Source organism: Pseudophryne corroboree, unplaced genomic scaffold (assembly GCF_028390025.1).
Source record: "Pseudophryne corroboree isolate aPseCor3 unplaced genomic scaffold, aPseCor3.hap2 scaffold_723, whole genome shotgun sequence".
Classification (NCBI taxonomy): Eukaryota; Metazoa; Chordata; class Amphibia; order Anura; family Myobatrachidae; genus Pseudophryne; species Pseudophryne corroboree.
In genome coordinates this window covers 65,652-85,979 of record NW_026970304.1, presented here as the reverse complement: position 1 = coordinate 85,979, position 20,328 = coordinate 65,652, and the positions used below count along the sequence as shown (strand labels likewise).

Below are 20,328 nucleotides of genomic sequence, written 5' to 3'. Positions count from 1 at the left end.
CCCAGTGCCAGGTCTTCCCCCCCCAGTGCCAGGTATATGCCCCACAGTGCCAGGTATATACCCCACAGTGCCAGGTATATACCCCACAGTGCCAGGTATATGCCCCCCAGTGCCAGGTCTTCCCCCCCAGTGCCAGGTATATGCCCCCCAGTGCCATGTATATGCCCCCCAGTGCCAGGTCTCCTCCCCCCCCCAGTGCCAGGTATATGCCCCCCAGTACCAGGTATATGCCCCCAGTGCCTGCTCCCCCCTTGTGTTGGAGGGACATGGAGCGCATCGCGCGTCTCCTGTGTCCCTCCCTGGCTCTCTCCCCCGGCCGGTCTAATACAGGAAGTGCCGGTTCGTGAGCCAATCAGAGCTCACGAATGGCACTTCCTTAGACCGGCCGGGAGAGAGCCAGGGAGGGACACAGGAGACGCGCGATGCGCTCCATGTCCCTCCAACACAGCAGGGAGGGAGACATCAGATTGACATGCGGGCGCTCGTCCGCATGTCAATCTGTGTAATGTCAGAGGCGCCACTGCGAGGCGCCCTCTGCGGGTCAGGAGCCCGGCGGCAGCCGACTCCGCTGCCTCCCGGACTTCCGCCCCTGCCATGGTGTAATAATTATCATTATTACCCATTATCTGGATCCAGTGCAGCTGTAGTAAGCAGTAGTCCAGTACTATGGTGTAATAATTATCATTATTATCCATTATCTGGATCCAGTGCAGCCGTAGTAAGCAGTAGTCCAGTACCATGGTGTAATAATTATCATTATTATCCATTATCTGGATCCAGTGCAGCCGTAGTAAGCAGTAGTCCAGTACCATGGTGTAATAATTATCATTATTATCCATTATCTGGATCCAGTGCAGCTGTAGTAAGCAGTAGTCCAGTACTATGGTGTAATAATTATCATTATTATCCATTATATGAATCCAGTGCAGCCGTAGTAAGCAGTAGTCCAGTACCATGGTGTAATAATTATCATTATTATCCATTATCTGGATCCAGTGCAGCTGTAGTAAGCAGTAGTCCAGTACCATGGTGTAATAATTATCATTATTATCCATTATCTGGATCCAGTACAGCGGTAGTAAGCAGTAGTCCAGTACTATGGTGTAATAATTATCATTATTATCCATTATCTGGATCCAGTACAGCGGTAGTAAGCAGTAGTCCAGTACCATGGTGTAATAATTATCATTATTATCCATTATCTGGATCCAGTACATCCGTAGTAAGCAGTAGTCCAGTACCATGGTGTAATAATTATCATTATTACCCATTATCTGGATCCAGTGCAGCTGTAGTAAGTAGTAGCCCAGTACCATGGTGTAATAATTATCATTATTACCCATTATCTGGATCCAGTGCAGCAGTAGTAAGCAGTAGTCCAGTACCATGGTGTAATAATTATCATTATTACCCATTATCTGGATCCAGTACAGCTGTAGTAAGCAGTAGTCCAGTACTATGGTGTAATAATTATCATTATTATCCATTATCTGGATCCAGTGCAGCCGTAGTAAGCAGTAGTCCAGTACTATGGTGTAATAATTATCATTATTACACATTATCTGGATCCAGTACAGCCGTAGTAAGCAGTAGTCCAGTAGTCCAGTACTATGGTGTAATAATTATCATTATTACCCATTATCTGGATCCAGTACAGTCGTAGTAAGCAGTAGTCCAGTACCATGGTGTAATAATTATCATTATTACACATTATCTGGATCCAGTACAGCCGTAGTAAGCAGTAGTCCAGTACTATGGTGTAATAATTATCATTATTATCCATTATCTGGATCCAGTACAGCAGTAGTAAGCAGTAGTCCAGTACCATGGTGTAATAATTATCATTATTATCCATTATCTGGATCCAGTGCAGCCGTAGTAAGCAGTAGTCCAGTACCATGGTGTAATAATTATCATTATTATCCATTATCTGGATCCAGTGCAGCCGTAGTAAGCAGTAGTCCAGTACCATGGTGTAATAATTATCATTATTACCCATTATCTGGATCCAGTACAGCCGTAGTAAGCAGTAGTCCAGTACCATGGTGTAATAATTATCATTATTACCCATTATCTGGATCCAGTACATCGGTAGTAAGCAGTAGTCCAGTACCATGGTGTAATAATTATCATTATTACCCATTATCTGGATCCAGTGCAGCCGTAGTAAGCAGTAGTCCAGTACCATGGTGTAATAATTATCATTATTACACATTATCTGTATCCAGTACAGCCGTAGTAAGCAGTAGTCCAGTACCATGGTGTAATAATTATCATTATTATCCATTATCTGGATCCAGTACAGCTGTAGTAAGCAGTAGTCCAGTACTATGGTGTAATAATTATCATTATTATCCATTATCTGGATCCAGTGCAGCCGTAGTAAGCAGTAGTCCAGTACTATGGTGTAATAATTATCATTATTATCCATTATCTGGATCCAGTGCAGCCGTAGTAAGCAGTAGTCCAGTACCATGGTGTAATAATTATCATTATTATCCATTATCTGGATCCAGTGCAGCCGTAGTAAGCAGTAGTCCAGTACCATGGTGTAATAATTATCATTATTACCCATTATCTGGATCCAGTACAGCGGTAGTAAGCAGGAGTCCATGAAACAATGTAGAATAAAGCCTTAACGCGTTTCCCTGTGCAAGTGCACCCAACTTCATCAGGGGTGTAAGGCCAATATCAGACCTACTTAGCTTGTGTACTACATATGCTGGCCGCTCTGATAAAGACTTCAATTCATGTGCATTGACTTTACATAGGTAGGAGGAACTATTACCTGATCCTGTAATTGGGGGTGACATATTAAGGGAAAATGAAGAGAGAGGCAAGATGGAGAGACAGCTATTCGCCTTATTACTTCCCCATTGGGAGTCAGCAGAGGTCACAGGGAGCCGGATGTACTAAGCGGAAAATACGGTAAACTCCCTGTTTACCGCATTTTCCTGATGTACTATCCCCTGGCCGTCAGGACAGCGCCGCGGCGGGGTACGCCAGCTTTAGCTGGCGTACGTCTATAGAAGCCTATGGGCTTCTCTCCGCGGCGCTGTGTGAGGGATCCGATCGGATCCCTCCCAGCATGCCCTGCGGCCGCCCCGTCACCCCGCGCATGCGCAGACTGACTTCTGGGGTCGAATCTCGGAAGTCAGGCTGCCGCTGCGCATCGCGGAGGACAGCTCTTATCGGTAGAGCTGTCCTCCGCATTGCTGATCGCATATGTTAGTACATATGCGATCAGCATCGTGGCGCAGGGCGGCGATGGGCGGTGATGTACATTAGTACATCCCGCCCAGTAAGAGATATGACCCTACATATGGAGGAAATCTACCTTTGTATCAGGCAGCCACCTACCTACAGGATGTTACTAAGGGCCCCAACTTGTGCACCAACTAGCTATTATGACTAGTCAGATGAAACTCCTAATAGTTATCTAATTATACTGCAGTATAATATTTACAGTGGTTTATAGTTATTACAACTCTGTACTTTATAGAGACCACAGGTGTATACAACCAAGCACCTAGCCATTCAGCCTCCATTTGCAAACATTTGTGATACACAATGTGTCGTTGTGAAGAGCTCAGTGACTTCCAGTGTGGGGCTGTGATAGGACGCCACCTCTGCAATAAGACGGTTCATGAAATGTCATCCTGCTGGATAGTCCACGGGCAACTGTAAGTGATATTTTTAGAAAGTGGAAGCGTTTAGGAACAACAGCAACTCAGCCACGAAGCGGAAGACCACGTAAAATCACAGAGCGGGGTCACGACTGCTAAAGCTTATGGTGCATAAAAGTCACCAACGCTCTGCTGATTCCATAGCTGAGAGTTCCGAACTTCCACTGGCGTTAATGTGAGCATAAAAACTGTGACAGGAGCTTAATAAGACGGGTTTCCATAGCCGAGCAGCTGCATGAAAGCCTCACATCAACAAGTCCAATGCCAAGCCTCGGATGGAGAGGTGTAAAGTACACAGACACTGGCCTGTGGAGCAGTGGACACTTGTTCTGTGGAGTGGTGTAAAGTACACAGACACTGGACTGTGGAGCAGTGGATACGTGTTCTGTGGAGTGGTGTAAAGTACACAGACACTGGACTGTGGAGCAGTGGACACGTGTTCTGTGGAGCGGTGTGAAGTACACAGACACTGGACTGTAGAGTAGTGGGAACGTGTTCTGTGGAGCAGTGTAAAGTACACAGACACTGGCCTGTGGAGCAGTGGACACGTGTTCTGTGTAGTGGTGTAAAGTACACAGACACTGGACTGTGGAGCAGTGGACACGTGTTCTGTGGAGCGGTGTGAAGTACACAGACACTGGACTGTAGAGTAGTGGGAACGTGTTCTGTGGAGCGGTGTAAAGTACACAGACACTGGACTGTGGAGCAGTGGACACGTGTTCTGTGGAGTGGTGTAAAGTACACAGACACTGGACTGTAGAGTAGTGGGAACGTGTTCTGTGGAGCGGTGTAAAGTACACAGACACTGGACTGTGGAGCAGTGGACACGTGTTCTGTGGAGTGGTGTAAAGTACACAGACACTGGACTGTAGAGTAGTGGGAACGTGTTCTGTGGAGCGGTGTAAAGTACACAGACACTGGACTGTGGAGCAGTGGACACGTGTTCTGTGGAGCGGTGTAAAGCACACAGACACTGGACTGTGGAGCAGTGGACACGTTTTCTGTGGAGCGGTGTAAAGCACACCGACACTGGACTGTGGAGCAGTGGGTACGTGTTCTGTGTAGTGGTGTAAAGCACACCGACACTGGACTGTGGAGCAGCGGACACGTGTTCTGTGGAGTGATGTAAAGCACACCGACACTGGACTGTGGAGCAGTGGACACGTGTTCTGTGGAGTAGTGTAAAGCACACCGACACTGGACTGTGGAGCAGTGGACACGTGTTCTGTGGAGTGGTGTAAAGCACACCGACACTGGACTGTGGAGCAGTGAACACGTGTTCTGTGGAGCGGTGTAAAGCACACCGACACTGGACTGTGGAGCAGTGAACACGTGTTCTGTGGAGCGGTGTAAAGCACACCGACACTGGACTGTGTAGCAGTGAACACGTGTTCTGTGGAGGGGTGTAAAGCACAACCGACACTGGACTGTGGAGCAGTGGACACGTGTTCTGTGGAGCGGTGTAAAGCACACCGACACTGGACTGTGGAGCAGTGGGAACGTGTTCTGTGGAGCGGTGTAAAGCACACTGACACTGGACTGTGCAGCAGTGGACACGTGTTCTGTGGAGTGATGTAAAGCACACCGAGACTGGACTGTGGAGCAGTGGGAACGTGTTCTGTGGAGCGGTGTAAAGCACACTGACACTGGACTGTGGAGCAGTGGACACGTGTTCTGTGGAGTGGTGTAAAGCACACAGACACTGGACTGTGAAGCAGTGGACACGTGTTTTGTGGAGCGGTGTAAAGCACACCGACACTGGACTGTGGAGCAGTGGACACGTGTTCTGTGGAGCGGTGTAAAGCACACCGACACTGGACTGTGGAGCAGTGGACACGTGTTCTGTGAAGCGGTGTAAAGCACACCGACACTGGACTGTGGAGCAGTGGACACGTGTTCTGTGGAGTAGTGTAAAGCACACCGACACTGGACTGTGGAGCAGTGGACACGTGTTCTGTGGAGTAGTGTAAAGCACACCGACACTGGACTGTGGAGCAGTGGACAGGTGTTCTGTGGAGCGGTGTAAAGCACACCGACACTGGACTGTGGAGCAGTGGACACGTGTTCTGTGGAGCGGTGTAAAGCACACCGACACTGGACTGTGGAGCAGTGGGTACGTGTTCTGTGTAGTGGTGTAAAGCACACAGACACTGGACTGTGGAGCAGCGGACACGTGTTCTGTGGAGTGATGTAAAGCACACCGACACTGGACTGTGGAGCAGTGGACACGTGTTCTGTGGAGTAGTGTAAAGCACACCGACACTGGACTGTGGAGCAGTGGACACGTGTTCTGTGGAGTGGTGTAAAGCACACCGACACTGGACTGTGGAGCAGTGAACACGTGTTCTGTGGAGCGGTGTAAAGCACACCGACACTGGACTGTGGAGCAGTGAACACGTGTTCTGTGGAGCGGTGTAAAGCACACCGACACTGGACTGTGTAGCAGTGAACACGTGTTCTGTGGAGGGGTGTAAAGCACAACCGACACTGGACTGTGGAGCAGTGGACACGTGTTCTGTGGAGCGGTGTAAAGCACACCGACACTGGACTGTGGAGCAGTGGGAACGTGTTCTGTGGAGCGGTGTAAAGCACACTGACACTGGACTGTGCAGCAGTGGACACGTGTTCTGTGGAGTGATGTAAAGCACACCGAGACTGGACTGTGGAGCAGTGGGAACGTGTTCTGTGGAGCGGTGTAAAGCACACTGACACTGGACTGTGCAGCAGTGGACACGTGTTCTGTGGAGTGGTGTAAAGCACACAGACACTGGACTGTGAAGCAGTGGACACGTGTTTTGTGGAGCGGTGTAAAGCACACCGACACTGGACTGTGGAGCAGTGGACACGTGTTCTGTGGAGCGGTGTAAAGCACACCGACACTGGACTGTGGAGCAGTGGACACGTGTTCTGTGAAGCGGTGTAAAGCACACCGACACTGGACTGTGGAGCAGTGGACACGTGTTCTGTGGAGTAGTGTAAAGCACACCGACACTGGACTGTGGAGCAGTGGACACGTGTTCTGTGGAGTAGTGTAAAGCACACCGACACTGGACTGTGGAGCAGTGGACAGGTGTTCTGTGGAGCGGTGTAAAGCACACCGACACTGGACTGTGGAGCAGTGGACACGTGTTTTGTGGAGCTGTGTAATGTACACCGACACTGGACTGTGGAGCAGTGGACACTGTTCTGTGGAGCGGTGTAAAGCACTCCGACACTGGACTGTGGAGCAGTGGACACGTGTTCTGTGGAGTGGTGTAATGTACACCGACACTGGACTGTGAAGCAGTGGACACGTGTTCTGTGGAGTGGTGTAAAGCACACCGACACTGGACTGTGGAGCAGTGGACACGTGTTCTGTGGAGTGGTGTAAAGCCCACCGACACTGGACTGTGGAGCAGTGGACACGTGTTCTGTGGAGTGGTGTAAAGCACACCGACACTGGACTGTGGAGCAGTGGACACGTGTTCTGTGGAGTGGTGTAAAGCACACCGACACTGGACTGTGGAGCAGTGAACACGTGTTCTGTGGAGTGGTGTAAAGCACACCGACACTGGACTGTGGAGCAGTGGACAGGTGTTCTGTGGAGCGGTGTAAAGCACACCGACACTGGACTGTGGAGCAGTGGACACGTGTTCTGTGGAGCGGTGTAAAGCACACCGACACTGGACTGTGGAGCAGTGGACACGTGTTTTGTGGAGCTGTGTAATGTACACCGACAATGGACTGTGGAGCAATGGACACGTGTTCTGTGGAGCGGTATAAAGCACACCGACACTGGACTGTGGAGCAGTGGACACGTGTTCTGTGGAGTGGTGTAAAGCACACCGACACTGGACTGTGGAGCAATGGACACGTGTTCTGTGGAGGGGTGTAAAGCACACCGACACTGGACTGTGGAGCAGTGGACACGTGTTCTGTGGAGCGGTGTAAAGCACACTGACACTGGACTGTGGAGCAGTGGACACGTGTTCTGTGGAGTGGTGTAAAGCACACCGACACTGGACTGTGGAGCAGTGGACACGTGTTCTGTGGAGTGGTGTAAAGCACACCGACACTGGACTGTGGAGCAGTGGACACGTGTTCTGTGGAGTGGTGTAAAGCACACAGACACTGGACTGTGGAGTAGTGGACACGTGTTCTGTGGAGTGGTGTAAAGCACACAGACACTGGACTGTGAAGCAGTGGACACGTGTTCTGTGGAGTGGTGTAAAGCACACCGACACTGGACTGTGGAGCAGTGGTCACGTGTTCTGTGGAGTGGTGTACAGCACACGGACACTGGACTGTGGAGCAGTGGACTCGTGGTCTGTGGAGTGGTGTAAAGCACACCGACACTGGACTGTGGAGCAGTGGACACGTGTTCTGTGGAGTGGTGTAAAGCACACCGACACTGGACTGTGGAGCAGTGGACACGTGTTCTGTGGAGTGGTGTAAAGCACACCGACACTGGACTGTGGAGCAGTGGACACGTGTTCTGTGGAGTGGTGTAAAGCACACAGACACTGGACTGTGGAGTAGTGGACACGTGTTCTGTGGAGTGGTGTAAAGCACACAGACACTGGACTGTGAAGCAGTGGACACGTGTTCTGTGGAGTGGTGTAAAGCACACCGACACTGGACTGTGGAGCAGTGGTCACGTGTTCTGTGGAGTGGTGTACAGCACACGGACACTGGACTGTGGAGCAGTGGACTCGTGGTCTGTGGAGTGGTGTAAAGCACACCGACACTGGACTGTGGAGCAATGGACACGTGTTCTGTGGAGGGGTGTAAAGCACACCGACACTGGACTGTGGAGCAGTGGACACGTGGTCTGTGGAGTGGTGTAAAGCACACTGACACTGGACTGTGGAGCAGTGGGAACGTGTTCTGTGGAGTGATGACTCACGCTTCTCTGTTTGGCAGTCAGATGGGTGAGTCTGGGTTTGGCGGATGCTGGGAGAACGTTACCTGACTGCATTGTGCCAGCTGTGAGGTTTGGTGGAGGAGGGATAATGATATGGGGCTAGTTTTTAGGGTTTGGGCTAGGCCCCTTACCTCCACTGAAGGGCAATCTTACTGCTTCAGCATACCAGGACATTTTGGACAATGCTAGGCTTCCAACTTTGTGGCAATAGTTTGGGGAAGGCTCTTATCCCAACATGTGCACAATGGAAGGACTATAAAGACATGGGGTTAATTTACTAAGGTGGGAGATTTTTAGAACTGGTGATGTTGCCCATAGCAACCAATCAGATTATATCTATTATCTGCTAGAAGCAGCTAGATAAATGGTACATAGAATCTGATTGGTTGACATGGGCAACTTCACCAGTTTTAAAAATCTCCCACCTTAGTAAATTTACTAGAGATGTGCACTTGAAATTTTTCGGGTTTTGTGTTTTGGTTTTGGGTTCGGTTCCGCGGCCGTGTTTTGGGTTCGACCGCGTTTTGGCAAAACCTCACCGAATTTTTTTTGTCGGATTCGGGTGTGTTTTGGATTCGGGTGTTTTAAAAAAAAAACCCTAAAAAACAGCTTAAATCATAGAATATGGGGGTCATTTTGATCCCAAAGTATTATTAACCTCAAAAACCATAATTTCCACTCATTTTCAGTCTATTCTGAACACCTCACACCTCACAATATTATTTTTAGTCCTAAAATTTGCACCGAGGTCGCTGGATGACTAAGCTAAGCGACCCAAGTGGCCGACACAAACACCTGGCCCATCTAGGAGTGGCACTGCAGTGTCACGCAGGATGGCCCTTCCAAAAAACACTCCCCAAACAGCAGCACATGACGCAAAGAAAAAAAGAGGCGCAATGAGGTAGCTGTGTGAGTAAGCTAAGCGACCCTAGTGGCCGACACAAACACCTGGCCCATCTAGGAGTGGCACTGCAGTGTCACGCAGGATGGCCCTTCCAAAAAACACTCCCCAAACAGCACATGACGCAAAGAAAAAAAGAGGTGCAATGAGGTAGCTGTGTGAGTAAGCTAAGCGACCCTAGTGGCCGACACAAACACCTGGCCCATCTAGGAGTGCACTGCAGTGTCACGCAGGATGGCCCTTCCAAAAAACACTCCCCAAACAGCACATGACGCAAAGATAAAAAGAGGCGCAATGAGGTAGCTGTGTGAGTAAGCTAAGCGACCCTAGTGGCCGACACAAACACCTGGCCCATATAGGAGTGGCACTGCAGTGTCACGCAGGATGGCCCTTCCAAAAAACACTCCCCAAACAGCACATGACGCAAAGAAAAAAAGAGGCGCAATGAGGTAGCTGTGTGAGTAAGCTAAGCGACCCTAGTGGCCGACACAAACACCTGGCCCATCTAGGAGTGGCACTGCAGTGTCACGCAGGATGGCCCTTCCAAAAAACACTCCCCAAACAGCACATGACGCAAAGATAAATTAAAGAAAAAAGACGTGCAAGATGGAATTGTCCTTGGGCCCTCCCACCCACCCTTATGTTGTATAAACAGGACATGCACACTTTAACCAACCCATCATTTCAGTGACAGGGTCTGCCACACGACTGTGACTGAAATGACGGGTTGGTTTGGACCCCCACCAAAAAAGAAGCAATTAATCTCTCCTTGCACAAACTGGCTCTACAGAGGCAAGATGTCCACCTCATCATCATCCTCCGATATATCACCGTGTACACATCCCCCTCCTCACAGATTATCAATTCGTCCCCACTGGAATCCACCATCTCAGCTCCCTGTGTACTTTGTGGAGGCAATTGCTGCTGGTCAATGTCTCCACGGAGGAATTGATTATAATTCATTTTAATGAACATCATCTTCTCCACATTTTCTGGAAGTAACCTCGTACGCCGATTGCTGACAAGGTGAGCGGTGGCACTAAACACTCTTTCGGAGTACACACTTGTGGGAGGGCAACTTAGGTAGAATAAAGCCAGTTTGTGCAAGGGCCTCCAAATTGCCTTTTTTTCCTGCCAGTATAAGTACGGACTGTCTGACGTGCCTACTTGGATGCAGTCACTCATATAATCCTCCACCATTCTTTCAATGGGGAGAGAATCATATGCAGTGCCAGTAGACGACATGTCCGTAATCGTTGGCAGGTCCTTCAGTCCGGACCAGATGTCAGCATCAGCAGTCGCTCCAGACTGCCCTGCATCACCGCCAGCGGGTGGGCTCGGAATTCTGAGCCTTTTCCTCGCACCCCCAGTTGCGGGAGAATGTGAAGGAGGAGATGTTGACAGGTCGCGTTCCGCTTGACTTGACAATTTTCTCACCAGCAGGTCTTTGAACCCCAGCAGACTTGTGTCTGCCAGAAAGAGAGATCCAAGGTAGGTTTTAAATCTAGGATCGAGCACGGTGGCCAAAATGTATTTCAACAGATTGACCACCCGTGAATCCTTGTTAAGCGAATTAAGGGCTCCATCCACAAGTCCCACATGCCTAGCGGAATCGCTCTGTGTTAGCTCCTCCTTCAATGTCTCCAGCTTCTTCTGCAAAAGCCTGATGAGGGGAATGACCTGACTCAGGCTGGCAGTGTCTGAACTGACTTCACGTGTGGCAAGTTCAAAGGGCAGCAGAACCTTGCACAACGTTGAAATCATTCTCCACTGCGCTTGAGACAGGTGCATTCCACCTCCTATATCGTGCTCAGTTGTATAGGCTTGAATCGAATGGCCTTTTGCTGCTCCTCCAACCTCTGAAGCATATATAGGGTTGAATTCCACCTCGTTACCACTTCTTGCTTCAGATGATGGCAGGGCAGGTTCAGGCGTTTTTGGTGGTGCTCCAGTCTTCTGTACGTGGTGCCTGTACGCCGAAAGTGTCCCGCAATTCTTCTGGCCACCGACAGCATCTCTTGCACGCCCCTCTCGTTTTTTAAATAATTCTGCACCACCAAATTCAAGGTATGTGCAAAACATGGGACGTGCTGGAATTTGCCCATATTTAATGCACACACAATATTGCTGGCGTTGTCCGATGCCACAAATCCACAGGAGAGTCCAATTGGGGTAAGCCATTCCGCGATGATCTTCCTCAGTTGCCGTAAGAGGTTTTCAGCTGTGTGCGTATTCTGGAAACCGGTGATACAAAGCGTAGCCTGCCTAGGAAAGAGTTGGCGTTTGCGAGATGCTGCTACTGGTGCCGCCGCTGCTGTTCTTGCGGCGGGAGTCCATACATCTACCCAGTGGGCTGTCACAGTCATATAGTCCTGACCCTGCCCTGCTCCACTTGTCCACATGTCCGTGGTTAAGTGGACATTGGGTACAGCTGCATTTTTTAGGACACTGGTGAGTCTTTTTCTGAGGTCTGTGTACATTTTCGGTATCGCCTGCCTAGAGAAATGGAACCTAGATGGTATTTGGTACCGGGGACACAGTACCTCCAACAAGTCTCTAGTTGGCTCTGCAGTAATGCTGGATACCGAAACCACGTTTATCACCACCCAGGATGCCAAGGCCTCAGTTATCCGCTTTGCAACAGGATGACTGCTGTGATATTTCATCTTCCTCGCAAAGGACTGTTGGACAGTCAATTGCTTGGTGGAAGTAGTAAAAGTGGTCTTACGACTTCCCCTCTGGGATGACCATCGACTCCCAGCAGCAACAACAGCAGCGCCAGCAGCAGTAGGCGTTACACGCAAGGATGCATCGGAGGAATCCCAGGCAGGAGAGGACTCGTCAGAATTGCCAGTGACATGGCCTGCAGGACTATTGGCATTCCTGGGGAAGGAGGAAATTGACACTGAGGGAGTTGGTGGGGTGGTTTGCGTGAGCTTGGTTACAAGAGGAAGGGATTTACTGGTCAGTGGACTGCTTCCGCTGTCGCCCAAAGTTTTTGAACTCGTCACTGACTTATTATGAATGCGCTGCAGGTGAAGTATAAGGGAGGATGTTCCGAGGTGGTTAACGTCCTTACCCCTACTTATTACAGCTTGACAAAGGCAACACACGGCTTGACAAATGTTGTCCGCATTTCTGTTGAAATACTTCCACACCGAAGAGCTGATTTTTTTGGTATTTTCACCAGGCATGTCAATGGCCCTATTCCTCCCACGGACAACAGGTGTCTCCCCGGGTGCCTGACTTAAACAAACCACCTCACCATCAGAATCCTCCTTGTCAATTTCCTCCCCAGCGCCAGCAACACCCATATCCTCCTCATCCTGGTGTACTTCAACACTGACATCTTCAATCTGACTATCAGGAACTGGACTGCGGGTGCTCCTTCCAGCACGTGCAGGGGGCGTGCAAATGGTGGAAGGCGCATGCTCTTCACGTCCAGTGTTGGGAAAGTCAGGCATCGCAACCGACACAATTGGACTCTCCTTGTGGATTTGGGATTTCGAAGAACGCACAGTTCTTTGCTGTGCTTTTGCCAGCTTGAGTCTTTTCTTTTTTCTAGCGAGAGGCTGAGTGCTTCCATCCTCATGTGAAGCTGAACCACTAGCCATGAACATAGGCCAGGGCCTCAGCCGTTCCTTGCCACTCCGTGTGGTAAATGGCATATTGGCAAGTTTACGCTTCTCCTCCGACAATTTTATTTTAGATTTTTGAGTCCTTTTTTTACTGATATTTGGTGTTTTGGATTTTACATGCTCTGTACTATGACATTGGGCATCGGCCTTGGCAGACGACGTTGCTGGCATTTCATCGTCTCGGCCATGACTAGTGGCAGCAGCTTCAGCACGAGGTGGAAGTCGATCTTGAGCTTTCCCTATTTTTGGAACCTCAACATTTTTGTTCTCCATATTTTAATAGGCACAACTAAAAGGCACCTCAGGTAAACAATGGAGATGGATGGATACTAGTATACAATTATGGATGGACGAGCGACTGCCGACACAGAGGTAGCTACAGCCGTGGACTACCGTACTGTGTCTGCTGCTAATATAGACTGGATGATAATGAGATAAAAATAAAATATATATATATATATCACACTAGTATTGCAGCCGGACAGGTATATATATATTATGTAATGACGGACCTGCTGGACACTGTCTGTCAGCACTGCAGACTCCTAAAGTAAGCTACTAGTATCAAGAAGATAGAAAAAAAAACCACGGGTAGGTGGTATACAATTATGGATGGACGAGCGACTGCCGACACAGAGGTAGCTACAGCCGTGGACTACCGTACTGTGTCTGCTGCTAATATAGACTGGATGATAATGAGATAAAAATAAAATATATATATATATCACACTAGTACTGCAGCCGGACAGGTATATATTATGTAATGACGGACCTGCTGGACACTGTCTGTCAGCACTGCAGACTCCTAAAGTAAGCTACTAGTATCAAGAAGATAGAAAAAAAAAACACGGGTAGGTGGTATACAATTATGGATGGACCAGCGACTGCCGACACAGAGGTAGCTACAGCCGTGGACTACCGTACTGTGTCTGCTGCTAATATAGACTGGATGATAATGAGATAAAAATAAAATATATACGGTATATATATCACACTAGTACTGCAGCCGGACAGGTATATATATATATATTATGTAATGACGGACCTGCTGGACACTGTCTGTCAGCACTGCAGACTCCTAAAGTAAGCTACTAGTATCAAGAAGATAGAAAAAAAAACCACGGGTAGGTGGTATACAATTATGGATGGACGAGCGACTGCCGACACAGAGGTAGCTACAGCCGTGGACTACCGTACTGTGTCTGCTGCTAATATAGACTGGATGATAATGAGATAAAATTAAAATATATATATATATCACACTAGTACTGCAGCCGGACAGGTATATATATTATGTAATGACGGACCTGCTGGACACTGTCTGTCAGCACTGCAGACTCCTAAAGTAAGCTACTAGTATCAAGAAGATAGAAAAAAAAAACACGGGTAGGTGGTATACAATTATGGATGGACCAGCGACTGCCGACACAGAGGTAGCTACAGCCGTGGACTACCGTACTGTGTCTGCTGCTAATATAGACTGGATGATAATGAGATAAAAATAAAATATATACGGTATATATATCACACTAGTACTGCAGCCGGACAGGTATATATATATATATTATGTAATGACGGACCTGCTGGACACTGTCTGTCAGCACTGCAGACTCCTAAAGTAAGCTACTAGTATCAAGAAGATAGAAAAAAAAACCACGGGTAGATGGTATACAATTATGGATGGACGAGCGACTGCCGACACAGAGGTAGCTACAGCCGTGGACTACCGTACTGTGTCTGCTGCTAATATAGACTGGATGATAATGAGATAAAATTAAAATATATATATATATATCACACTAGTACTGCAGCCGGACAGGTATATATATTATGTAATGACGGACCTGCTGGACACTGTCTGCAGAATGCGTTTATAAAAACACCACACGACGAGTGTTTAACTTTTTCAGGCAGACAATCACAATAAGTAGATAAAGTCAACCTTTCTGTCAAACTTGACAGTTGTTAACGCCCCCTTGCCCTAGGACCCGCCCCCTTTTAATATTAAATGATAGTGTTTTATATCGCTTAATATAAAATTAATATAAAATTTATAGTGTTCGATATTAAACCGTATTAAAAATTGTCGCGTAACACCAGTCGCAGAGTGTCGCGCAACACCCCGTCGCAGAATGTCACATATGACACACACTTTAAAATACATCTTTTTTTTTTTTTTTTTTTTGTAACACAAAATGTTCTTACATTCCAGCAGCTGAAACTTCATGAGTCACACATGTTACAGTTTTAAAAAGGATAATCACTAATGACCATGACCATTCTTAGAAGCAAGGGTTCATCACACATGGCACTAATTTAAAAGGTCATTTTAAAATGTCACAAAGGTCATTTTAAATGTCACAGAAACCCCTCAGAAGCCACGATGTACAATTTAACCATGACAATTCTTAGAAGCAAGGGTTCATCACACATGGCACTAATTTAAAAGATCATTTTAAAATGTCACAAAGGTCATTTTAAATGTCACAGAAACCCCTCAGAAGCCACGATGTACAATTTAACCATGACCATTCTTAGAAGCAAGGGTTCATCACACATGGCACTAATTAAAAGATCATTTTAAAATGTCACAAAGGTCATTTTAAATGTCACAGAAACCCCTCAGAAGCACGATGTGCAAATTTGACCATGACCATTGCTTATAATTTGACCATGACCATTTTCGATTGTTATCTCTGTAGAGGAACATTAGCACCACCTACAGGTTTATGTGTTAACTCAAATCGGATTTTTCCAACTTTTGGATTCATTACATACCATAATGAGATATCATGGTGATGGGTCCTAATCAAATCAGTAAGCCCGTGTATATTTATGGAATCATAAAATAATTTTGTATTCATGTACAAAGACAATATTTTTTGTAATTTTAGCTACAAATCAGTAAGCCAGTGTATATTTATGGAATCATAAAATAATTTTGTATTCATGCACATTAGTTCATAAGAACTTCTGTATAATGCTTTTTATAAATTCATTTTATTATTAAATAATTTATGCGCTTTTTATGAGCCTCATATTCTACAGTATAAGATATACCCATTTGGAATGACTTCCATTCAATCTATACAAGTAGTTTAGACCACTCAGGATTTTTATTTTTTTTATTTATTTATTTATTTTTTTTCTTCTGTATATATAATATAAATGTATTTGGTATGCGTTTGATGCACTGTGTATGACATTTAAGAAACAGCTAAAAGATTATATCTTTATTGTAACTGAAAATATTTATCACATTTACTAAATTATAGACTAGAATTTATATATTTAAAAGTCCCGCCCAAGCATCTTGGAAATGTGGGACGGCGTACCACAGGTTGGTGGGGGCCATATGGCTCACAGCCAGTGTTATAAGAACAGACCACATCACTGAAGTGCACTGAGAAGAAATTTCAACTGAAGCCGCACAGCTATACACACTTGAAGTTATAATGGTAAGTGTTGTTGTTATTATTATTATTATTATTATTATCATAATTATTATTATTATTATTATATTTATACATATTGCATTTTTTTATTTTTTTTTTTTTATTTATTTTACAAATATGGCTCTGAATGCTGTTTAAATATGTTGTTTCTATGCCACGATATACACACTGTTACACGATTCTGTCCTGCCATTGCATCCTTTGTTTTTAGGCATACATGTATAATATGTTAATATTTCAAACCTATTGTACAAAGCGCATTATGCACTCATATGTGAAATGCATCGCTAAACAGCAACATCAATGTGGGTATACCACATTGATGTAGTTGTTTAGCGATGCATTGTAACACATAGAACATATAGTTTTAATAATGTGGCTGTCTGAATGTTATTTAAATATGTGGTAATAGCGACATCTAGTGGTTCATTTTGGGAATGCGCCAACACAATATTTCAACTAAAATTAACCGTCTCTCATTTTCAGAGACAGACAATGCAGAACATCAACAACAAAAACACTTTCATGGTTAGAAACAGATCTTCTTCTTCTGATGATGATGATGCTTTGCCAAGTTATCAAACCTCTCAAAGTAAGCTATGTCTATAAAGGACATTGACGCGTTTTTATTTATATTTCAAGTTTAAATAGTATGAAATTATAGTCAAGGTCTACAATTTGTTCATTTTTAAAAGTTTAAATAGTATGAACGTACAACAGTCTGGATACATTGATAAGTAATTATTAAATAGTAATTATTAAATAATTATTATTTTCTCATTTTTATTTCCCACGATTTGACAGTAATCACAAATACAGAGAATCTCGATTTGTCTGTTGATAGTCCCTTTGGCTTAGACTTCAGCGCTATACCGGATTTTAATAATATTTTGGAATTGGCGCCAGATTGTGAGTAACATGATATCTTTATTTATTTTTCATTTTATTTTTTATTTTTCCACGGCTAAAGAATTAAAAATAAACCTTGTACAGTTGTGCTGATTTGTTGTCAACTGTACACACTTTATATTCTCAGTAATGAATCGCTTTTTCATGTTATTCTAATTTTATACCGTATGTAATATTTTTTATTTTTTTTATTTTTATTTTTCATTTTTCACCGGCTAAAGATGCCACAAAAATGGATGATGCGACGGCTGATGTTATTCTACGGGATATATTGAACAAACCTGATTATTGTCACAACACATCTATACAGAACAGCAATGTTGTTGATGAGCAACCGTTTTTCCCACACGCGACAGGGGGTCGTGCTAAAACATTCGAATATAAAGCAGGTGTGTAATCAAGCACTGTTATATGGTATATTGTTATGCGTTGATTTAAATGCTGATTTTCAGGCAGCGTTGTTTATATTTATTTTATAATATATGTATTACAGATGACGCTGTAGCAATGCGTTATGCGCCGACGATACCATCAGGATGTGATACAGTAGCGCAAATACCCCGTCTTAGTACAAGCGGGAAAATATCAAAACGCACAACCGCCGCTGAAACGGAAAGCCATCAATTCGCAGCAGCAGGTGTGTAATCAAACACTGTTATATGGTATATTGTTATGCGGTGATTTAAATACTGATTTACATGCAGAGTCGTTTATATTTATTTTATAATATATGTATTACAGATGATGCTGTAGCAAGACGCTATGCTCCTTTGATACCAACAGTCAGTGATACATGCGCGCAGATACACAGACCTAGTACAAGCGGGAAAATATCAAAACGCACAACCGCCGCTGAAGCGGAGAACCATCAATTCGTAACGCCGGCAATTGTACATAAGGACGTTGCTAGGTCATCAGTTATGGCTGTGCATAACGGCTGTATCGTCCCGAACAAACGAAAGCCAGCTCGACCAAGAACGAATGAGAGAAGTCATAATTCAACATTTACAGATCTGAAAAGAAAATTGTCATATTCCGAAAATGATAAGCCGCAACGGAGAAGGATCGCGTTACAAACTGTATCATGCGTAAGTAATGATGTTGCTGTAACATCAAAACACACAGCGTTTAACACTGCAGACCGGGATGTCGCTGGTAATACAAAGACTGTAAAGGTTAAGAGGGCATCGCGTCTCTCAAGAAGTAATGTTAAGCAATTGTCGCAATCCGCTGTAATCACAATTCCAGATACACAGGTTTGTTCTGAAACAGAAACAAGACACATAGCAGGCATTGGTTTGTTATCAAATATTGACTCAAGAAGTAATGTTAAGCAATTGTCGCAATCCGATGTCATCACTATTACCGATACACAGGATTGCTCTGAAACAGAAACAAGACACATAGCCGGTAATCCTGTGATATCAGATATTGATGACATAAATGGGCAAGAGCTTATTACAAACTGTGTAGAGTCAACGACACAAGATCCGCAGAATAGTTCTGATGAAGTATTATCAGCCGTTGCAGGAATACCTGGTGATACTACAACGGTTGATTGTGTAACATCAATGCCCAATATTTTTACAACGACAGCCCTGGTACACGCATCGGCTGATGCTTGTGTACCGGCGCGAGGGCTAGCGCCCGACATAGTTGATGAATGTCAAAATTCAGAACAATTAGGCCAAGACGCTGAAATACAATTTTACGCGCTGTTGGGTAAGATACGGGAAGATGTTGAGAACATGGGCGTAAAAGCCGGATACTTGTTAAAACACATTAAAGGTGTGTGCCACGGTAGTAAATGTAAACAAGACATTGTTAAAGAAGTTGTTGAGACGTATATGAATGTCATGTCAAAATACATAGATCGGTCGGTTAAGACCACTGAATTTATTAAAGCCAACATACATCATTTTGCAGAAATAAATGAAACTGATCCGTGACTAGGCATGCTAGGCAATGGTTTGAAACGTGTTTTAAATTTAAATGACTGTAAAAAAAAACCACGAATTAAACCTTGTTTAACATACAAGATCTCACAGTTATTCCGACGCGCAAAGGTGAAACAGGCTGTAACAACATTAATCAGATCGAGAAAGCGCAAGCGGCACAGGGAACATGCGGTAGGTGGCCAATTGAGAAAACGCAAGCGGCACAGGGAACATGTGGTAGGCGGTCAGCACAGTGCGAGGCGTGTAGATTTAGATCAATCCCCACCCCATGCATTACCGAATGACGAATCACAGGCTGACAATATTGAGCGCGATGCAAGCCCCATATATGATGATGCAGGCCGTGTTGAGTCACCCGGTAATGACGAAGGTCGGCAACATGTATACTTAGAGGCAATTAACAGTTATGAACGACAACGACCGAATTTCAGAGCCGTTGAGTACCACAATCACTATCGGTTTGTTAATTTGGACAGGGTTACATCATTTGTAGAGGGGGTTCGAGCCATTCATACGGCTATACAGGCCATGCTCGATGGTGTCCTTGCGGGCGTGGATCCGGCCGACCGCGTTCAGCTTAGATTGGAGGGGGGTGGGTTACACAATGCCATCTATTCGCATCGTAAGCCGCAAGAAACATTAGACGCTGCCAGTTTTTTGAATCAGATTACAAACACGCTTCAAAGTAACGCTGAATTCTTATTATCCACAGGCTTAAGATTTGTGATCAGTATTTTTAAAAACAGGGCAGGGTCTGGTTTGACTGGGCGTAGTTTACAGCGCCTGCCCCAAAGTTTAATAATAGATAAAAGAAAGAGATATCTCTATGACTTCAGACGCGTAGGTAATAACCTGTGTTTGGCCGCTAGCGTCTGTAA

At 45.5% G+C, this 20,328-nt stretch overlaps 1 protein-coding gene across 1 annotated transcript; it reads left to right on the top strand.

The window, feature by feature from the left end:
* The first annotated feature begins 17,645 nt into the window (after nt 1–17,645).
* On the top strand, nt 17,646–19,972 carry LOC135040012 (uncharacterized). The gene is made up of 3 exons (XM_063954788.1): nt 17,646–17,881; nt 17,986–18,129; nt 18,234–19,972. The coding sequence occupies exons 1-3, from the start codon at nt 17,725–17,727 to the stop codon at nt 19,439–19,441; spliced, it is 1,509 nt and encodes a 502-aa protein (XP_063810858.1). The 5' UTR covers nt 17,646–17,724; the 3' UTR covers nt 19,442–19,972.
* Nucleotides 19,973–20,328: the final 356 nt, after the last annotated feature.